The sequence below is a fragment of the Falco cherrug genome, chromosome 20, assembly GCF_023634085.1.
Source record: "Falco cherrug isolate bFalChe1 chromosome 20, bFalChe1.pri, whole genome shotgun sequence".
Lineage (NCBI taxonomy): Eukaryota > Metazoa > Chordata > Aves > Falconiformes > Falconidae > Falco > Falco cherrug.
Genome location: NC_073716.1, coordinates 3,967,408 through 3,989,029, shown reverse-complemented (window position 1 = coordinate 3,989,029; position 21,622 = coordinate 3,967,408). Strand labels below are relative to the sequence as shown.

General features: G+C 42.8%; 1 protein-coding gene across 1 annotated transcript; it reads right to left on the bottom strand.

Annotated features, from left to right (window-relative positions):
- Positions 1–457: 457 nt before the first annotated feature.
- Positions 458–21,428, bottom strand: TOP2A (DNA topoisomerase II alpha). Its single transcript, XM_027805667.2, has 35 exons — positions 21,283–21,428; positions 20,433–20,579; positions 20,180–20,270; positions 19,632–19,695; positions 18,990–19,135; positions 18,517–18,614; positions 17,990–18,202; positions 17,614–17,787; positions 17,311–17,412; positions 16,669–16,806; positions 16,359–16,497; positions 15,920–16,077; positions 15,634–15,759; positions 15,049–15,159; positions 14,850–14,955; positions 14,115–14,224; positions 13,263–13,355; positions 12,678–12,792; positions 12,246–12,367; positions 11,525–11,673; positions 10,582–10,813; positions 10,316–10,450; positions 9,997–10,197; positions 9,232–9,427; positions 7,830–7,921; positions 7,103–7,255; positions 6,921–7,004; positions 6,086–6,283; positions 5,029–5,137; positions 4,593–4,736; positions 4,009–4,156; positions 3,788–3,849; positions 3,358–3,498; positions 2,149–2,375; positions 458–1,859 (listed from the first exon to the last, which is right to left on the bottom strand). The coding sequence occupies exons 1-35, from the start codon at positions 21,313–21,315 to the stop codon at positions 1,716–1,718; spliced, it is 4,701 nt and encodes a 1,566-aa protein (XP_027661468.2). The 5' UTR covers positions 21,316–21,428; the 3' UTR covers positions 458–1,715.
- Between the last annotated feature and the right edge of the window lie 194 nt (positions 21,429–21,622).

The window sequence follows — 21,622 nt, the reverse complement described above, 5'->3', positions numbered from 1 at the left end:
GTGGGACACCAGTAGGACCAGCCGATGGCACCGGGTTCCCCTGGCCGAGTGCCCAAGCGGCAGCTCCCAGCCACAGGTGCCCAAGGGGGAAGTAGCAGAGATGCGGCTCCTGCAGCTCTTCCCCAGCACCTTCCTTAGGTGGCTGCAGGCCACGGGGAGCGTCTGGGCCAGCCCTGCACGGAGCAGAGCTTGTGCCAAGCCCTCAGCACCCAGCGGCCCAACGCAAGCTCTGCTGTGATCATTCTGGTAATGCCAAAATTGGCTAAATCGGCAGCACTGGAAACCACCTCAGAAATACCAGGTGTGGTTGGACGGTGGGGATGACCCACTTGGACCGGTCTTGGCAGCAGAGCAGCCAATGGCCTTTTGCTCCGGAGAACAGCGCTTCAAGTACTCCCCGCAGACACTCCAGGGCTCTGGGGAGCCGGCGCAAGGAAAAATAGAGAGAACAGGCTGCTGAAGGCAACTCCTTTTTATTGAAGAAAGCTTGTGTAAAACTACTTTTTATCACATAAGACTTACAAGCACAGAAACTCAGGACAGCAAGAAAAGCACAGAAAATATTTACATAATGAAGAAATGGTGCTACAGAAACAGCTGCACGAAAAAGCAAAACACAACTAGATAAACACTCCGGTGAAGTACCACAAAGGGAAGGGGAAGGTGACACTTCCCTGCTTCTGCTGAGGAACCTGAGCAGTGGAAGGTCTGAGCACCCAGTGCCACCACCGAGGTGACAAACAGGCCTCCCCTTGCAGGGGACAGTGCATGCCGTGCCAGCGGTCACACAGACACCGAGGGAAATTCTTGGTCCCAAAGAACAGCCGGGCAGGAGGAGGTTTGCGCTGCACGAGTCTCTTCCAGTGCCAAGGATGGCAGGGGAGAAGCTCACTATAGGGGGAACCTGCTGCTTCCCAGCCGGCTCTCCTGCAGGATCCCATGGATCAAGTGAAAACCCTTGGGTGGTGTCTGTCCTGCCCGTCTGTCCAAGAGCCCGTCTCACTCCGCTGGCACGGCCGAGACGCCCGTTCAGCTCTGTAGCAGCACAAGGCACCGGCAGTCCCAAGCATCTTACCTGAGGATGACCCCTGGGCTGAACACGCGGTTTCTTGGCAGCACGACAGAAGATAAAACTGCCAACACCGAGTGCAGAGCGGAGACAAGTCCGCGCAAACCTCCATTACCAAAGCTGAATTTAAAACCCCAAAGCTAAAACAACATGGCAGAGGCTGAGCCACAGGGGCTTACACAGACATAAAGGGCTGCCAAAAAGAAAAACACGAGCATGGAGTTCTAAATGCTTGCGCCTCACGTGGGCACGGCCCTCTGGTTGGGGAGTTAAAACCAGTTTTGTTACATATTTTAAAGGATTTCATATGTTTTAAAGTCTGCTTTAACATTAAAATGACCACCAAGTGTTAAGAGATTCCAGCTACCTAAAGGGTAAAAGGGAGGTGGCACCAGCTGGGCACACGGCGCCAGTGCTCACAAGAAGCTGGGGGTATTCCTGTTGAAGGAAATTAACTTATTTATAAACCCAAGAAAAACAGAGCGCTATTCACTTCTAACATTTTGGACTGGCTTCAGTTCAGTGAAAAGATTTCGTAGTCTGAGGTGTTGTGTTTTGGTGATGAGCTTGTCAAGGGTTCTCCTCAAGGCTAGTTTGCAGATCAGTTTGGATCAGCAGTTTAAAATCTTCATTTAAAAAAAAAATATCAAAAGCTATCATCCTCATCAGAGTCTTCTGTGTACTGGATGGGCTTTTTGAGACGTCCAGGCCTGGTACGGGGCACGGCGACGGGGCTGTTCGCACCAGCAGCTGAATCAGTAAAGTCGTCGTCATCATCCAGCTTGGATTTCTGGAGGGAAAGCATCACGAAGCAGCGAATCAGGGAACACTCAGTCAGCCCAAAGCGTGCCACTGTGTCAGGGCCAGGTGGCGGTTCGGGCTGGTGAGACCAAGCCAACACCCTGGGGCAGCGTAGGTGTGCCCAGCCCCCCTCCTCACCCACCTTCCCCACCCCTGGCAATAAAGACAGGGGGGCAACACACTGGAGGTTCTACCTCCGCCACGCTGCTTCTGCCAGAATAACTGGCACCAGGCTCCGCAGCATCCCCTTGGCTCAAGCAGGGTGGCAGGGTACAAACCTTTGCTGCAACCGATTTGGAAATCTTCAAGCCAAAATCTGAATCTGAATCTGAATCTAAGAGGTTTGGCTGCCTTTTGATAACTTTCTGCCCCTTGGTCTGGCCAGGCTTCTTATCGCTCACTCCTTTGGCCTTGGAGCCCTGGGATCCCTCCTTCGCCGCCGCCTTGCTGGATTTGGGTGCAGCCTTTTTCTTGCCCAGAACATCCATGATGGACGGCTGGTTATCTGAAACAGAACTCAGCGTTTAAACCCTCGTTTTGCTGCCTCTCCCCTCTTCTCGCTTGCAGGTTGTCTCGTTTTGAAGCACGGTTTTCTAGAAAGATTACTCTTTACCGAAATTATGAGTTAGGAGGTTGTTTATCTGCTTAGTTCCACCATGTTTAGAGGATCAAATTAAAATGTAGCCAAAGCAATTTACAGCCTATTTCAGATGGAAAAAGTCCTGAACTCTGAAGGCTGTTAACCAATCTTACACCTTCAAAACTTTTGCACAGGAAAGGAATGAATTTGCCATCTATACTAAGCACTTCCTTGTGGAGCTCTTTCTTACCTGTATTTTGATATTTTTTTAACAGCATCTTGAAAGCATGCCTCCCAAGTTCAGCTGAAACGAGCAGGCCATTTCTGAATGATAATAGGCGCTCTCAATTTAGAAGTGGAAGAAACAGCTATTTTGCTGTGAAGTAACATGCTATTTTCCTGCTGGGATCAAAACCAGCTAGTGATGGAATATGCAAAACAGCTTTCAAAGTTCGACAAAGAGTCTGGGCAGTTACATTCAAAAAAAACCTGAGTCAAATGCTGTAGATTTATGAGGTTGAGCTAGCACTAAATAGATCAAGCTACCCCAAAGCAGCTTGCTTTTTTTTTTTTTTTCTCCAAAAAGACACGAAGTAGAACATTGACTGCAAGACACAAATTCCACTTGGATTGTTTCTGCCAAGTATTACACAGCACTGTAGGAAGCATTCACTTTTCCTGTTCCCAAACTAAAATTCACTCCCTTCAAGCATGTCTGAGATGAACTAGAACATGATATGTTTGGAAACAGACTTCTTTAAAAATGACAACTAGAAAACCTTTGCCACAAACCTCAGATCTTTTCTGAAGTGAAAACTCCAAGTTATTCAGGCCTCTGAATACCGAGTAAAATCCCTCAATTTGTTTCCCACAGGAATAATAACCGTTTATCTAAAAATGATCGTACCCAGCTTCGCTTTACTTTTAGGGGCACTGGCCTTCTTTGCTGCCGCAGATTTTTCAGCTACAGCCTTACTGTGAGGAACAGAGACAGAAGGAGCTGCGGGAGCTTGACTCACATCTTCGTTAGCAACATCTTGGACTTGAACTGAGTAAAGAAAGCAGAGAAGAGTCAAATCATCTACTCTGGCCATAAATATTAGAACAGAAGAAAATGATTTTGATCCACTTCTTATAAAGAACTATTACATCTGGATTAATCCAAATTTAAGTCAGAAGTCTGGGGCACTGAAACCAGCTTGTACGCCAACACTGAATTTTTTGGTAAGATCTTGTGACTAATGTCTGCCTTTGACCAGCGCTGAACGCTGACAGAACGCCCCGTGCACTCTCCTGGGGTTTTAGGAAAATCAGCGAGGTTTAGGTCCTGTACTCACCAGGGATAGCACTTTGCACTGCCTTTTGCTTGGGAGCTTTAGCTGCTTTTTCAGTGGTTTCCCTAGAACACAAAACCCCAAGTATTCTTTTAACCTACGATACAATATAAGGCGCATACAAAAGAGATAGATGCACTGAAGAAAAAGAACTATTAATTTCTATATAGCATTAACACCAGAAGTACAGCTAACTTCTAGTGACTACGTGAAGAAATACTCACTTTGGAGCAGCTCTGGGCTTGGGAGGTTTTTCTTTTGAGTTTGTGTCAGATTCAGTGTTGCTTTCACTGTTCCCCTGAAATTCAGGCTCCTCATCTGAGCTGGAGAGATTTGAATCTGAGCTCGAACTGATCTCGATCTTGACTTTGGCTGGTGAAATGACACAGATGTATTATTTTACACATTTGGCAACATGCATCTCAGTTTATTTTTCAATATTTTAGCTGCAATTATTAAAAAATAAAGATCTGAATAAAAACAAGCAGATACTGAGACTGCCAGCAAGACGACTCCAAATCACAAGTGTACTCCGTGCACGCTTACCAACAACGCATTTGGTATGTCAAAACAGTTGTGCAATTACAACCAATAACCTTATTTCTCTAGTTGCCCCTTTTCTGCTTTTCCTTGAAAAGCATGGTGAAAATCTGCTCAAATGGTAGAAATATTTAGTTATGTACAGTAAAATAAATAAGCCTCTTAATTATTTCTGGCTGGGATCTCAGACTCTGGGAGCTCTCTAAATAGTCTGTTCAATTTTGTCCTCCACCAACTGCCCCTCTTCTGCGTTTGTGTCGCCACTCACCTGCTGCTTGGCGAACCACTCTCTCTCTTGGAGGAGGCAGCACCTCAAAGTCAGACCCTGAATCAGACCCTGAGTCAGACCAAGGGTTTCGTTTCTTCATTTTCTTTAATGGCTTAAATGGTAGAGTGGCCTGTCTCTTAGCACCTGAAAAATATTGGGAGGTAGGATGAACCTGTGAACTGCCACACATGCTCCAGGCTGAGCAGTTAAAGCTCAGCTTAGAAATATATCACTAAATTCAGAGAATTCTGGCTTAAACATCACAGGGAAATAGTCATCTATCCTGCTTGACTGTTATCCAGGATCACATTCACCTATTTTTTCCAAAAATACTGATCCTAGATGTTACTCATCACATTCAGGAAGAGGTCAGATAACCAAATTGACAACCCTTCCCTCACTTTCCATTGATGGAATAACACGGAAAAGCATTTACCTCGCTCAGCGTTAAGAAGCTTGTGCTGTAACTTCTGCTTAAGGGCTGAAGGCTCTTTGTCTCCCGATGTGTTTTCTTCTTGATTCTCATCACATTCAGCTTTTTCACTCTGAAGACACAAGCAGATAGCAAACAGATAGCAAGTCAGCTCAGACAATTAGAAGGGGCACACAGGGTAACGGAGAAAGGAGCTGCTTGTTTTAGGTGTATGAAAGTGATACAAGAAATCTGAGTTTGTGAAACAAACAGCATGTAAAATTGATTACAGCCAAGTAAATCAGACATGCTCTGTCCCCAGATCAGGTGACTTAAAATGCAAAATCCAACATTAACAAAAACAGGAACTCTGTCCCTGCTCCTGAGAGCGCTTTGGTACCGCCTTTGTGTGCTGACGGTGTGGCTCTAGGGTGTGTTGAGGATGCAGAATTGGACAGGGTGGGTTAAAAACAACAGTGCAAATTATTTGGAAAAACTTTTAGATTGAACCATCTGTAGGAAAGGAGCAGTGTGTCTGGCTTACAGGTCAAAACGGGTGAGGGGACAGTTTTAGTTTTCTATGTTGCAAATGGCTGAATGGCATGATTTCAACTAGCACTATAAAAAGAGTTACATCTTCTTTATGTCTTTGATGTAGAGAACAATAATGGCATTAAGTGGCTGAAGTGCTACTGGAAATGCAAAAGCTGTTCTAGAGAAACAAATTTACTAGCTGCATTTCCTGCCTGCTAGAGGATTCATAAAACCCCCAAGACACCTAGAACAATCTTACTTGCATGTGCCTTTTCATTTCTAAGTTATCAGCCCATCTCTGACAGTGTGATATATGCTCTTGCCAAAAGGTTTCCCTCTAAGCCATCTTCTGGTACACTAGTGAACCCATTCTCCTTCAGACTGAGAAACGCCCATTTCTGGGGTTTCCCACATCCTAAGATCCTGTCCCTCTCCCTGAACAGCTGCTTCATCAGGACAAGTTCAGCTAACAAGAACTAGCATCTCTTTAGGACTGTAGTGAAAAGGATGTAAAGAAAGATTAAGCATACAGAATGTTCCTTTTTACCTTTATTTTCTTTTTAGTTTTCTTCTCTGCTTCTGCCTTCATCTCTGCAGTTATCTGAGGAACAACCCTTATGCCACAAGATGATGGCATTACTGTTGACAGCTGTGCCGCCTTCACCTTCGTTTTCCCTCCTTTCACCTTTAAAGATTTACCAGCAAGCACTGCCGTCTCATCCTCGGCTTGCTTAGCTTCCACTGCCTGCAGCGGTGAGCATAAAAAAATACAGCCATGAGAAAACAGAAGAAACAATGTACTACTGAAAAACCCACCATCGCAGCCCTTGCAGTAAAGCACTCTGTACTTGCCGATAGATTTCCTGATTTTACTTGCTGATAGTTTAAATGCAGCTGCCCATACCACTACAGATTTGCACACTTCCAAGCAACGATCTAAGCCAGAGCTACAGTTCAGTTATTTGGGGAGTACAAAGAGACACAGGCAGTGACCAGGTGTGACTGTGCACAGACGTTCACCCACAATTTGGGCTCTGTTCAGTAAAGCCCAGCTCCTCCCTCACCTTTTCAGTGTCCAAAAAGCCCTTTGATCTGCATCTCTTCAGACTACATCCTAGTACTAGTTTTCTCTCTCAAGCCCTCCTAAAGCTCCTCTTCACTACTCAGACTGGTAACTGACCACCTTGGTGTTTAGACTCCCTGGCAAAAGCAGTGCTACTCCTATCCGAGTTAGGAAGGCGATGAAAGCTTTCATTTTCCTCAATGAGTGCAAGACATAGGAGTTATTTTTAGGTTCCTTATTATGAAAAAAAAAAAGTCAATAAAGAGCTGGTGAATAAGACCACGAGAAAGTTGGTCATCTGCACTGAACACTGACATACATCAAGTTTTTCAACAAAGGCAGCAAGGTCTTCCTTCCACAGATCAGAGGGATTCTTGCTCTTCAAGTTTCCCAGCTCCTGTTCCTAAAGGGAATCATAGTTTATAATTGTTAGTCACATATTTGAATTCACCATCAAAAAACCCAACAACAATGCTTTTACAAGAAAAAGGAGGAACATACTTTGTTATCTCTCTGCTTACAGAGCTCATCTTTCTTCTCCTTAGTCAGATACCAAAGGGGCATGTTCAGCAGATAGTTGAAGTCTGGTCCAGTAGCCGCAGATGACTCTTTGTCACTCTCCCCCTCCTCCTCCTTCTCCTCCTCCTCTTCCTCCTGAATGTGGATTTAAACCGAACATTGTCAACAAGTATATCGACATACAAGAGTAGGGCAATCTATCCAGTTTGGGCTGCACCACAGGTACTCTGTGTGCTTACAGTGTCCCAGACTCTTCGAGAAAAATTCAGAAATGGATCAAGTTCTTACAGCCTCAGCTGCTATCACACAGAGGAATCCATCTGCAAAAACAATTCTCCAGATCTCTCTTGCTCTTCTCTATTTGGCCTCTCTGTCTTGATAGTCTATACTCTCTCCTCAGGCTAAAAACTGTCATCTTCCTCACAGCCCTTCCCCAACAGGCAGAAGGAAACCCTTAAAGGGCAGCAGAAATTGCTGTGGCAAGAGGATTTGACCTGACAAACTCAAACCCAAACGACTAGGTCTCAGTGCCTTCTGAACAAGAGGCTGGATTTTTGCTTGCCTTATGTTTCCTGTCACAGACATACCAGACACATAAGCTCTTGGACCCTACAAACAGAAAAGTAACTTGGGTTTCTTCGTACAGCTATGGACCTTCAGAGACAGGGGTCAGTTTGGATCAGTTTAGAGAGGATAACTGAAGCGCTACCTTGTTTTGCGATTCCTTCCAAGCCTTCACTGGATCCGATTCATACCCTCTCTGGATAAGGACTTTAATCAACTCTTTCTTGGGTTTGTTTTCTGTAAAGAGACATTTCAGGATGTTCAGTGGCCACTACCCATCAGTGTTAGGAAAGACAGGAGCTTAAAATTTTGGATCTCAGGGTTCTAACAGCTCAGCATCCTGCTGGGCTCTAAAATACCATTTCCTCATCAGAGGTGGGACATGTGGAAGAGCCTGAAATAACACCTAAAAAGTTCCTAATAGCAAATGACTTGTCAGGTCAGAATTGCTCCTATACCTGTCAGGAACACCTGGCAAAGCACTATAAATATTTTTCTTTTTCATTTCCATACCTGCATTTCCCTTGCCCTAAGTATTTTTTGAACTTGAAAAAAACCAGGTGTGATGGTATCAAAAAGGTTTCACAATAGGCAGGCAGGTGGAAGCAAAATAACCCTGATAGCACTCAAAGGCTTTGGTATAGCTTTCACCTCATTAGACATCACCTGGGAAATTTATGCTATAAGGGCCCCAACCAATGGAAACGCTTCAGCTGGAATTTGTTCCTTTTTAAGCTATCAGAAGCAATCAACCATGAGACACAAATACAAATGAAACCAGTTCTGTCAGCCTTGGAACTACTTAGAACAAAATCCCAAGAAAATGCATTTCAAGGGAATTATTCTTTCTCTTCCCGAGTCAAGTCAGACAAACAGGGGCTGTTGGGATTATCGGGCTGCTTTCAGACGCAAACCACAAAGCATCTTATGACACTTTGTCTAGCTACATCCTCCATGAATGCAAGTGAAATACAGACTGCCTTTTAGACTGAGGTGGAAAAGTTGATTGGAAAATTTGAATGCTGGGAACAAAGATCTGTTTCTTTTTCTAGCTCATGATTCTCAGATGCTGTTAACTTGAGTGTCTGTCTTTGAACCTCCAATCCACTGAGAACGTGATTTGGAATATTTTTGTGGAGGTTCACAAAGATAAAACACAGAGATACGGGTTCTTAAGATGTATGCATTTGAACAGAAAACACTGCCCCTTTTTAACCCCACCAGTATTTAACTCTTATTCCTACTGAGTCAGAAATAGATAGGAATTACTGCTAAATTATTAAAAAAATTACTCTCATAATTGCATCAAATACACAGTAGGAAAGCTGTATGAGTACCCCATTTTAATTAATATGTACATAATGCTCTACAGACTGAAGATACCTGGGAAGCATTTTCCTCTTGTATGTTACTGGAACAGAAAGATAAGCCCTGGTGTGGTTTGTTAAGAGCCAGTCCGGGGCTGAGGGGGTGCTGACAGAACTCAAGAGAGCACCTATAGCTCTTCTCCCAGTTTCACAAACCGAGTAACCAAGAACAATGCATACCGATCACAATTTTGCCATCTATTTTCTCCAGGATGAAACGAGCCTGGTTGCTCAGTTTCGCAGCCTCCGCACCTAGCATTCCCATAAGCCATTCTTTTCTCAAACTGTAATATCGGAGCCTGAGTTCAAAGAACTCTTTAAGAATATCCTGGGGAGAGTCATACTTCTTGAGAAAGCCAACATGGTCAAAAAGAACCTAGATGAAAGAACACAGGTGTTACGATGATAAAACGGATTTCCAAAACCACTAAAAATTACCTGTAACACAGGTGTGAGAGTACAATTGAATTATTAGCCAACAAATTATAAAACCTTGGTGGTGTTTTGGGAATTACTTCAGTTTGCAAACACAACAGCAGAGACAATTTTAGAGTTTCAAAGTTCTTGAAAACACATAGTGGGGTTAGGGTTACTTGAATCTTAAAGCTCTCTGTCAGATAAACATCTTGCTATCAAGCTTCACACATTGTCAGAATCCAGACATTCAGTGGCAGTGCTGTTGTCACAACAAAGGTCTCTAAACCATGCGATTTCAGCTCACTTGGACTCCTTCAGGCAAAACCCTATCACTCTGGGCCCATTCCCAAGCCAATCTTTTGACCTTTTGAAGGTATATTTAGAAAGCTGATTTAAAACCAGTAACAGCACAAAAATCAAAGTGAACAGGTTACTGCAAAAGAGTATTTTTGTTACGTGCAGCAACGGCAGCTGTCCACACAGGCTTTGAGTTACACCAAGGACTCTCTTCAGCAGAATGTTACATACCATGGAGTTGCATGTTAAACTTGTTTGGAGTTTGAAGACCTTATGCAGCCCCGCTGCTTTAGCTTCCGCTAGTTTTTCTTCAGTCATCTTCACTACAAACTTCACTGTCGTGTCTGTGTGATATTCTTTATAGTCTGTGATTAGTGAGGGGGTCTTCTCAGTCCCATTTAACATAGGCTCCAGAACTTGCTCTTTGTAAGTCTGAGGAAAGAATCAATCAGACCCATGTTTTCCATGAAGATGAAAAGCTCCAAACCCCACCAATCACTTTTTGCTTTACAGGGCAAACTATACATTTCTAGGGCAAATTCCCTATTACCTGTGTCCATGTTCTGACAGGCAACTCAGTGATCTCAATGGTTGTAGAATCCAGGATAGACACTTCACCACTTATCACATACTGATTAGGTCCCAGCTCATCTATTGTGCCTTTGAAATTCCTGTAACTAGGAAGCTAAGCAGAAAAGAACACTGGATTCAGCTTTGTGTTGATGCTTCTGTTTTTAAGCATTTGCATGAAATGCTCCAAAACACACTGAATAAACTAACAAGTGAGACATTGTTTAATTTAAATATATTATTTACCATTGGCAATGGCTCTTCTCCATCCATCAGACGACGGATATTATTCACAACTTCCCTGATATCAAAGTTGGGGATCTTGCAGGACCAGCCAGTACCAATCCCCTCTGCTCCATTTATCAGCACCATGGGAATGATGGGCATATACCATTCTGGCTCCACACGTTGATTGTCATCATACAAGAACCTCAGGATATTGTCATCCACTGGTGGGAACAGCAACCGTGCCAGCGGACTAGGATGGAAAAGAGAATTTAAGCCCCAATTCTCCTTACAGAACAGTGACCACCATTCCAAAAGAACCCTCCAGAAAACAAACAAAAAAACACCTAAATTGGGTTTATTCCTATCAGCCAACCACAGCCATACAGCCTGGGGCTCTGTGTGAGGAAACCAGGCTTCTAGAGTAACACTCAAAACAGATGCATCTTCAGCAATTCCACCCATCTCTACAGGTTCCACTGGCTATATGGGGCCCTTAATTTAAATACTTCGGGTATGAGTTTAAAGTTTAATGTCCAGAAAGGCTCCAATTCTCTGTACCTTGCTTTAGTACAACCATACATGTGCTCAAGTAACAGATTTGACCAAGTTCAACCTAAGTGACCATTGGGTCAGAAACTAAAGCACTGCACTTTCAGCTATTAGAACTTTGCTTTCCCAGCTCAGGTTCGCTTTTTATTATCCTACTCAAATTTCTCCCTTTGTTTTTGCTGCCATTTCCATATTCTCCACTGTGCCTTTCTGTTCTCTGGAATGATAACCAAAGTTTATATACCTGAACCTAGTGTCCAAACCTCACTTCAATTGTTGCTACTCAGAGTGAGCAAGTAGTCCAAATTTTTAAAGGGAAGAAGCACATTCATTTTTCATCCTAATTGCTGTCAAATTGAGTCTTGTAATATGCTAAGAATATTTAAGACTGTAAGAAATCATTAATGCTGACCTGAGCAGCGTAAAGATGTATCGAGGACTGGCAGAGTCTTTCCCACCATGCAGCCTTGTGCCAAACTGACCAATAGGCTGTAGCAAGTTGAGGTTGTTGCTGCCCACAAAGTTCTGAGCTAAGTTAATGATGGTCATCATCAGCGATGCCTGCAATAAAGGAAGGTTCAAAGCTAAATATGCAGAATTCTTCACTCAACGGACAAAGTTAAAGCCAAAATTCACACCAGGAACAGAACTGATATAGAGGATAAACTCAAAATACTGGAGGAAACTCGCGGAAAGTACATCCCAAGACTGTCTAGCCTGGGTGACTAGATATATTCCAGTGACCCACAGATATACTGCTGTCTACCTGTTCTTGAAACCTCCAGTGAAAGATCCTGTCAGTCTCCAAAAGGAAGCTTGTTTTAGTGCTTAACTTGTCCTTACCAAGGTAGAAAGGCTATTAACATCTGCCTAAATCTATCATAAATAAAGGGTTTTTTTTTCTTGTTCTACTTTTTGAATAAAATACATTCCCATAAAGTCTAGGCAGGAAAGGCAGACCAACCAATCTCAGATTAAATTCTTGTTGAAGAATAGGAGATATACAGTCACTTTGTTTTGGTATTTATACTCAAATATCTAGTTCTGCTTTAGAGGCATCTTAACTGTTAAGTCAACAGAAAGGCTTGCCTTTCATTTAAAAAGCATTTTGCACAACAAGGCCAGGTTCTTACTTCACCATGATGGTATGAGGACATCTCAGCTACAGAACCAGCCAGCTGAGCAACTTTCACCTCTCGCTTATCATTTCGTTTGAAACAAGTGAACAGAACTTTTCTTTGACCTGGCTTCAAACCTGTATAAAAAAAAGACAAGACCTTGTGATTAGAACATACGATGTGTTTCACTTCTGCTCTCTAGAGACTATGACATGCTTCTACACCTAAAAATTCTGCCCCAGAGAGTAAGGTACTTGCAATAATATACTACAAAATGGACAAAACATTTAATCCAAAGATTAAAAAACCTGGACAGCAGAAAATGAACTTCAGAACACTGACCCTGAAAACTCAGCAGGTTTCCCAATTCTGATATGACATACAAGCACCCATTTATTAAGAGCTGGGGCACGCACTATGTGGAATCACGATCTTGAAATAACTTACCATCAACCAGTGACGGGATTGATCTTTCATTATCCGAGTTTGAGAACAGCACTAACTCCTTGTTTATGAAGTCGTTGTATGTCAGGAAATTAGTATTTTTCCCATACAGGTATTCCTAGGAAAAACAGGTGCAAGACTGCCTTAATTTTAATGAGGTCTAATCTGTTTCTTAGCACATCCTTGGCTAGTTTCACTAAAATGGAAGCTCCTTGTCAGAATAGCTAAACACAGCTCCAGTGCTGACAGTCTTAGCATGGTGAAGCGAAACATTTCCTGTGATGCAGGCCCATTTTTTGATAAATAAAATCTTCATGCAGCCCTGCTCAAGGTATCATTTCCCTATTGATAAAGTAATTTGAGTGATAAGTGTTAAATGTGAAATTCACGGATGCACAATTGATAATGTGGCTACACTGGTGAGAGAAGGAGCTGCTCTGCAAAATCCTGAAATGTTTTAACTGTCCCATAATCAGGTGACTGACTCCCTGACTGAGCTCTGTGCAGCTCTAGCATGCCAGAATGACACTGAGAAGAGCCCCAGGGAGAGACAGGAAACCAGTTTCCTTATCTATGTAAACCTTTTACCTCTGGCAGACCATGCAGCTTCCGTTGTCTTCTATCCTGCATGAAATTAGTCAGCCACTCCTTTCGCTCTTCTATCTTCTTCTTGCTAAAGGCCTGTGTATTACAAAATGAAAAGTAACTCAATTCCAGGACATTCTGTGGTGTGCCTTATTGGCTCACTTGGAAAAAGAAAGCATACAGGAAGAGTTTACCCAGGAGAATAACATGCTAAATGTGCTGACCTAATAGCCCAAGAAATGCAATAAAAGTTTCTTGTAGCTAAATATATTAGGAGCATAATTTCCACCAGTCTTTAGGAAACATGGTAGTTAGATTTAAATGTATGGATTTTTAACATAATAATGGAAAACGACAGGAGATTTTGGAGGAAATTTATATTTTGGGGAAAAACTTGGTTTTTTGGCATTGCCGAATAGCTCAGAATACTTAGGAGTCAATGGCTACTGAAGGTGAAGAAGTTCACAGAAGCAAGGACTGTTTTAATCCACTGGTGAACCATTTTGCAAGAAAATCTGAGGGAGAAAAGGGAGGTCTGACTTGGAGAAAACTGCAGTAGAACATGCAGAAAAATGTTAAAGGAATATTTACTGTTGTGTCTGAAAATGTCAATTGGTTTGTAGTGATTAGTTTGTTCTGAGCTATATTTAAAAGCCATCATTAAAAGGCTACTCTTGGCCTGAGGTCTGTGGACAGATTTGCTTCTACTGGTTAGACTAAAGCCGTAGCCTTGGTAACAAAGAGATTGTCTCAAGCCCAAAGGCCTTTAAGAGCATATTAAGAGAAAATACACAGCACTCTAAGCAGTAGAATACCAAAGGTAGTAAGTCAGCAATTAAATCAAGTGTTAGTTACCAGGGTGATCGCAGCATCATCTGCAGGCCCAGAATATTTGAAGCCAATTCGATGTTTAGCCATATCTGCAAAGTATTCTTTAGCCTCCTTTGATGTGCTGGTACCCAAACCTGCAGAGACAGTACTAGTTAATCCTAATAACTTCTTGCTTAAATTAAGTTGCAGTTCAAAGAAATATTTTACCATGCCCAGTTTCTGTGATGCATCATACAAATGTATAGCATGAAGATGACTTACTGAAAACACACGACTTTAAAATGAGATGTAAGGTATCTGTAATTCTTGTGCTTTTAGTGATAAGTGAGCAGTTGCATGTTGTACTTTCGGGTTTTGTCTGTAACTCCTGTAGATATCCAAAATGATTAACAGCTACTGTTCTGCAGTTGGCAACTTTCTTATTGGTACTAGGCGATTCGGAAGTACTTAGCTTACAGTGCTAACACTACACAAGGACCATTCTATGGAAAATACCACATAAAATTGAGCATAATTGCCTAAGAGGGCTGAAAGAATGGTTATCCACAATATTCTAGTTCCATTTTGAGAGATTTTACTGAGATTTTTATCCAGTTAGATGTTATTGTTTCCTTACTTTTGTATTTTATGTGGCATGTATTTGTAGTCAGAGTATCTTAGGAGGGAAGATCCTTTCTGCAAAAGCAGGGCTAACTGAATTTAATCATGAATGCTTTTACTTGGGTCATTTAATTTCAACATATTACATTTTCTACAAACCTTTATAGTACTTGATTTTCCATGAATTGTAGTTCTGTGTACTGTTTTTCCATTCTTCAAATTCAGGAATGCTGTAGAATGCAATTTCTTCTTTGTTTTTAGAGACCTACAATCAACAAATATTTTAACCGTGAAATGAGAGGCAGATTTAGACCAATGGATCTTTACTCATTTACCTTATCATCTACCCAACCCTTACCTTTATGATGGGAGTAATAAATTCCTCCAAAAAGTTGTGTTTTAGAAGAGATGGCCAGTTGTGATGGATGAAGTTTATCAGCAAACCTTTGATATGTGATCCATCTTGATCCTGATTAAAAAAAAAAAAGACACCACAAACCCCAACACATTATATCAGGGACATGATGGAATTAACAATTGTTACCTTAACAGCAAATGATTCTATAATTCCAGCTAACTGACCCTTTTAACTTTCACTTCTAAAAAAGTGACCACGTGTTGTGTAACCTAAGAAAACCAAGAGAAACAGAAAAGGCACATTCTTGGTGAAAGAAGGTATCAAGGACTGGTCAAGGGCCTTGAATCAGCAGACTGGAAAGACAGTATTTAGCTATCTGGCGATGCTGCTCTCCCCGTCTATTTTATCTGTTTTGTGGCTGAAAAGACATTATGACCCACTAAAATACAGCATGATAAAAAGAAACAAATTCAGAGGATTAGGTACAACAGTGGCAGTAGGAGAAAGGTAGCACTTTTTTCTTCTTTCCTCTGTATTCAAGTGGTGTTTTTTTCTGTCCCAATTTTCAATTTTAGTGAACCTAACCTGATCTGTCATAATCATAATCTTTCCATAGCGAAGAGTCTTTAAAGATTCTTGATCTTCATAGTTCTTTTTATATTGTAAACCCACAATCTTGATGATGTTGTTGATTTCAGCATTTTCCATAATCTGGAAAAGATCACACAAAATAAAAACCTTGTTTTTCACACTTAAAATGTAGCTGAAAATCTAAAGCTATTCATAAGTATACTGTTGACTGAGCTTTGTTGCATTATGCAAAGCATAATGCGCCTTTTAACAGGTAGATTATAACTATTTTCCAACTAACCTGCTTATGAGAAGCTTCTCTGACGTTGAGTATTTTCCCACGCAGGGGAAATACTCCATATTTGTCTCTACCAACCACTCCTAGACCAGAGACAGCCAGTGTTTTGGCTGAGTCTCCCTCTGTCAGGATAAGCGTGCAATCTAAAGAATTCTTGCTGCCTAAAAAATAAAAGAAACATCAAGTCAATTTTCCAATTACGAAGTGAAATCAAAGCCTGGATACTCACAAACTGAATGAGAACAAATACCTTCTAACACATACAAGTTTTGTTGCACTGCACATAGTAAATGGGAATAAACATAGTAAATGGGACTGTAATATGGGGATAAACTATAATTACAGGTTTTTGCATTTTTCCTTATGAGACAATTCTTTTGTCTAATGAAGAAGTTTTAACTGTTTTTGAATGAATTGGTTACAAAGGACGTAAACCACTTACCAGCATCATTGGCATCATCCAGCTTAGGAACACCCTTAATCTTGGTGTGTTTCACAGCTGAACATTTCTTATTCAGCTCGTTCTGAGCTTTAAATTTTACCCAGTTTAGGACACTTTCAACAATGCCACAGGCCACTGCCTGCAATACAAAAAATAACCGCAAACAACTGTGGGAAAAGCCTTAACAACGACAGAATATTAAGTTACATTTTCTTTAATTCATGACATTGCTTCAAAAGTAGATATTAGCCACATTAAGCATAAGATGTAGTTTTACAGACATTGTGATTATCTGTGTATCAGTACTTACCCCCTTAATAAATTTTTCACTCAATTTACACGTTGAACCAAAGTTCTTTGCCTGCAGAGTCATGTTCTCTTTAGTCTGAGAGTCAAAGGTTGGGTTTTCAATTAAGGCATTCACAAAAATCCACATATGGTTCTTCACCTAGAATTAAATACAAGCAGTAATCACACATTATGCAAGCCCACCTTGGTAACAGCAGTGCATTCTGATACTTGCTGGTCAGAATGACACAGGAAGGAAAAACTCATTTATCACTATGCATGGTTTTGAATTTTTCTAGATATCTTCAAAGAATTTAGGGCAGCTAATGAACATTCACGAGCAATGTTTACTGATTTGAGACGTCAAGGAATTAGCAGCTCTCAGCCCAAATAGGTTATTGTCTAGCAGATACCAAGTTTTAGTCCATCTACACTGACTTACAGTGTTCTGATTACAAAATACATTGGCCAAACAAAGAGAAGACCGTTAGTTGGCTTGAACTGGGCAATATGAGGCTTCTATAATTAGCAATTTCTTATCTATATATGGTCTGTAGAATAGAAATATGTATTATTAATTAAAGTAGTAATGCACTAAGCTGTAGTTACAATTTGCATTAATGCCAGAGTTGTGTTTTCCACTGGGGAAATTCCGACACTGTACCTGAAAAGGCTTCACTCCAGCTCCATTTTTGTTCTTCTTTTTCACAACGTCAATGAGCTTAGTCACAAGCTGGTCAGTGACATAATCAATGTGCCTGCCACCCTAAGGGAACAGGGGACCAAAGACATGGTGGGGGTGCCATTAAAACAAAGCATGCATATCTGTTTAAAACTTTTAGCATAGTCTTTGCAACATTAAGCAACTAAGCATTTTCACTAACAGACACACATTTGAAAATAGCTAAGAATATTGATGATGAAGAATATGGCATTAGCTTGACTAAGTAAGCTAAGGAAGAGTTACCTTTGTAGTGGCAATGCTGTTGACAAAGCTAACTTGCTGGAAGCCTCTTTCACTTAAAGTCAAACACACTTCCCACCGAGAATTTACTTCCTCGTGGATAACCTTAAGCGCATTACCAGTTTCATCTACTCTGTCCTTCAGATAGAGGTCCACATAACTGCGGAATCCTTTCACCTGCATACAGACGAAAGCAGACAATTAATTTATAACAGCTCCTATAAATACTTAATTCATATCTTCCTGGGAAGTGGGTAGCAAAATCACTCATGCAAATTTTCCCTTTAATACGTGTAATGACATAAATTTCTTCAACAAAAATCTGTTTAAATGACATGAGAAATACAGATATTACAGTTTCTTCTAAATGTTCACTCACAGGCAGCCTCTGTCCATTTAGGAAAACTTTGACATCCTTTGTGGATCCAGCAATATCATATGCTCTTCGAGACATTAGTGCTACAATGTCTTTATCAAGCGTTGTCATTTTGAATTTTGACAGATCAGGTTGGAAAGTGATACACGTGTAATCTTCTCCATCAAAATATTTCAGCTTCATTTCACCAGCCTTTCCCATGTTGTCTGTCCAGGTCTGAGAAAAGGAGGTTTTGTGAGTTGCAAGTCTAACACACCTGAACAACTAGCTTAGTTTTTAAAAGCAGTAAGCTGATTTACGAGTTTTAAATACTTTCAAATTAAAAAGAACTCACTGGTTAAAAACTAGATTCTGATTATGTCTGCTCGTTATTTATCTGAATTCTATTTTGTGGCACAGTAACTGTGGGCCAAATTTATTCTAATCGAGGTGTACTGAATGCAACTTGCACCTAGAGTTTTGAAACAAAAACTTAGGGTCTTGTTTGAAAATCTCCAGTGTAACCTTACTGAAATGAGAAGTGTTCATACCTGTCTGAATAACTTTTTGTACTCACGACATGCAGTTTCCACAGTAAATTTTGTGCTAAATATGTTGCACAGTTTGGCTCCATAACCATTTCGCCCACCTGGAATTAGAAGGAAAACAGACTTGTGTTACTGCTTTTGTTCAAAGCCATCTAAAACAATTCCAGACAAACAAGACTTCAGCCACTTCAGCACAATCCAAGTACAACTGTCAATAAGCAACAATATCCTACAAACTCAGTATGTGACTATAAATCCACACTTAATTGGGATGAGCATTCAAAGAGAATTTTTCCTGTTCTCCCTGTTTGTACCATTACTATAAAATAGAGTGGGAAGACCTCTGTCTGACGGATTCAGAATGCTGTTTTCATGTTCCATCAAGGACCCCCTTCCCCCCCTTTTAGTTCTGTTCGCACATTAAAACTGAACAGGCTGCTCAGAAATATTAGTGACTATTTGAGAGTCATCCCTACCTGTGACTTTCTTTTCATTGTCATCATAGTTGCTGGATGTTAGTAGCTGTCCAAAGATAAGAGCAGGCACATAGACCTTCTCCACTTTGTGTTCAACAACTGGAATACCTTTGCCGTTGTTCCATACACTGATTGTGTTATTCTCTCTAGGGGGGGAAAAAAAAAGGTGTTTTTAAGGCTGCAAATGATTGAGCTATGAAACAAATGTTCTACAAAAGCTCTGGGGAAAGGCCACCATTTCATAAGAGCAAATCTCCATCCAGCAGCTGCAGAAACAGCCGGCAGAGGGAGAGCAAGTCAACAACAAAATTCTCAGATCTGTGGATACCATCTGTGAAATGGACTGCCACATGTAAAAACCCTCTATCTATGCTCAACGACAGGATAAAACAGTTGAGAGGGAGAAGAGAGGAAAACAGCCACAACAGAAAACAACAAAAAGGCAGTCATTTCACAACTCAGCACCCTGTAAGAGACTGTGGGGCTAAGCAAGGAAAAGGCTTTCACAACTGGTGAATTACATTTGGTCTAACTTGGACCGGCCCCATAGCAGAGCCCTCCAATACCACACCAGCTTAGCAGAACAGCAAATTAACGCACATGCATTGGGAAGGCAACGAACAAAAATGAAATCAAACTTACACATCAATTGTAACCTTAATGCATGACATGTTTTTATCCCTCTGCTTGTTGTCTGCAGCATTGACTAGAACAGAAAGATTATTGTTTATATTACATTCTGAGTCAAGACAAAACTATTAACTCTAAAGTGTCTTCAGCAGAATGAGCGCAAAAATTCAATGCAATGTTACTAATAATCATAATCTCAGGATGCAAATATTTGGCAAGTTATAAAGATGAGTACTGCAAGTTAACATAAAAGGGAGAATTTTGGGCTGAATGAAATTGGTTTTGTAATGGAGTGCACCATCATTCCACGCATGGCTCACTATTTAGCAGCATTAATGGAAGGACATTGGGCATTAGTATCCAATATTTCCAAGCACAATCAGCAAACCATGTACTCTGTGAGCACCATCCACCAAATTAAGCAATAAGTATTACTCGGTCAACAGCACAACCAGATAAAAGTACACTTGATAAGCTCTTACATTTATTTCCAGTTTCTTAGACATTCAGCACCCATTAATGACTTGTCAATCATTGACCCAACAAATAGGTCACCTTACCTAGAATCTCATCGAAGATTTTGTATAAGCCAGGCACAAAGGTCACATCTCTGCAGTTGAGGCCCACATCCTCATCAAAAACCCACATTTGCTGAAAAGGAGGTAAGAAATAACACATCAGTCCCCAGATACACCTCCGTTTCTGCGCCATCAGTCTGTAAAGCAGATGTTTTGTGCTTTATGAACAGATATTAATGACTTCTCGCCCGCACCAAGGAGTTCAAGTGCCTTAGCCCCGTGGCCCTTCTCGTACCTGGGTGACCAGTTCCACAGAGCCGATGTAGGTGTCGGGCCGGAGCAGGATGTGCTCCAGCTGTGTCTTCTTCTGGTAGATGTGTTCCACCGAGAGCTGCTTCTTGGTGCCATCTCCCTTGGGCACCTGGGAGTTCTCATCCGCAGGCTGCTCGGGGGAGAAACGGAGGCAGTGAGGGGCAGTGGGCTCCTGAAGGTGACCGGGGGAGGGGTCGAAGGGGATCAAGGCGGGGGGGCGTGTGATGGAGCGGGCCCGGGCGGCTGGGAGCCCCTGCACCGTACCAAGGGAGAGAATGGATCTCGGGGCCGGGGGAGAGGGTGAGGAGAACGTGGATGTGGGAAAGCTCAGAGGAACGGAGGGAGAGACTACGAGAGGGGCCCGGGGGGAGACCCTGAAGGAGCAGGGGGGACCCGAGGAGAGATCCTGAGGCGGGGGGGTGGGAGACACCCTGAGGGGGGAGGGGGGGGGCGCGGCGACGGGGACCCGGGGAGAGACTCTGAGGTGGGGGGGGAAGACGACGGGGACCCGGGGAGAGACCCTGAGGCGGGGGGGGAAGACGACGGGGACCCGGGGAGAGACCCTGAGGCGGGGGGGGAAGACGACGGGGACCCGGGGAGAGACCCTGAGGCGGGGGGGGAAGACGACGGGGACCCGGGGAGAGACCCTGAGGCGGGGGGGGAAGACGACGGGGACCCGGGGAGAGACCCTGAGGCGGGGGGGAGGAGGGCGGGGAGAGGAACCCGAGGAGAGACCCTGAGGCGGGGGGGGATGGGGACCCGGGGGGAGACCCTGAGGGGACAAGGAGCGGAGGTGCGTGGGGCGGGGAAGGGTGGCGGGGCGCCGCACGTACTCGGAGTGGTGACACGAACTCCTGGAGCTTCATGGCGGCGACCGGCACTGCTGAGGAGACACAAAGACAGCCCCAAACGCGCCTTTCAAACCTCCGCGCGGCCCGCCAAAATCCTCAGCCAATCCCCGCCCACGGGCCCCCAGCGCGCCGCCAATCGCAGCGGGAAGGCGGGGACACGTGTCGCGCTTCTCCCTACCTCTCGCTAGTCAGAGGGCGCTCTGCGAATTCAAATCAGCCACTCAGAAGGGACAGTTGCGGGACGGGCAGTGATATTGGCCAATAGAAGAGCGAAGGGGAGGAGTGTGCTGGGCGGCGGGGCCTTAGCGCCTGTCCGCTTGCC

Excerpts from the sequence above, each read along its gene's own strand:
- TOP2A (XM_027805667.2), bottom strand. The coding sequence starts at position 21,315 with ATGAAGCTCCAGGAGTTCGTGTCACCACTCCGA. Across the intron at positions 17,788-17,989 it reads TAAATGGACAGAGGCTGCCT|GTGAAAGGATTCCGCAGTTA; the intron begins GTGAGTGAACAT and ends GTCTGTATGCAG. Across the intron at positions 14,225-14,849 it reads GAAAATCAAGTACTATAAAG|GTTTGGGTACCAGCACATCA; the intron begins GTTTGTAGAAAA and ends CTGTCTCTGCAG.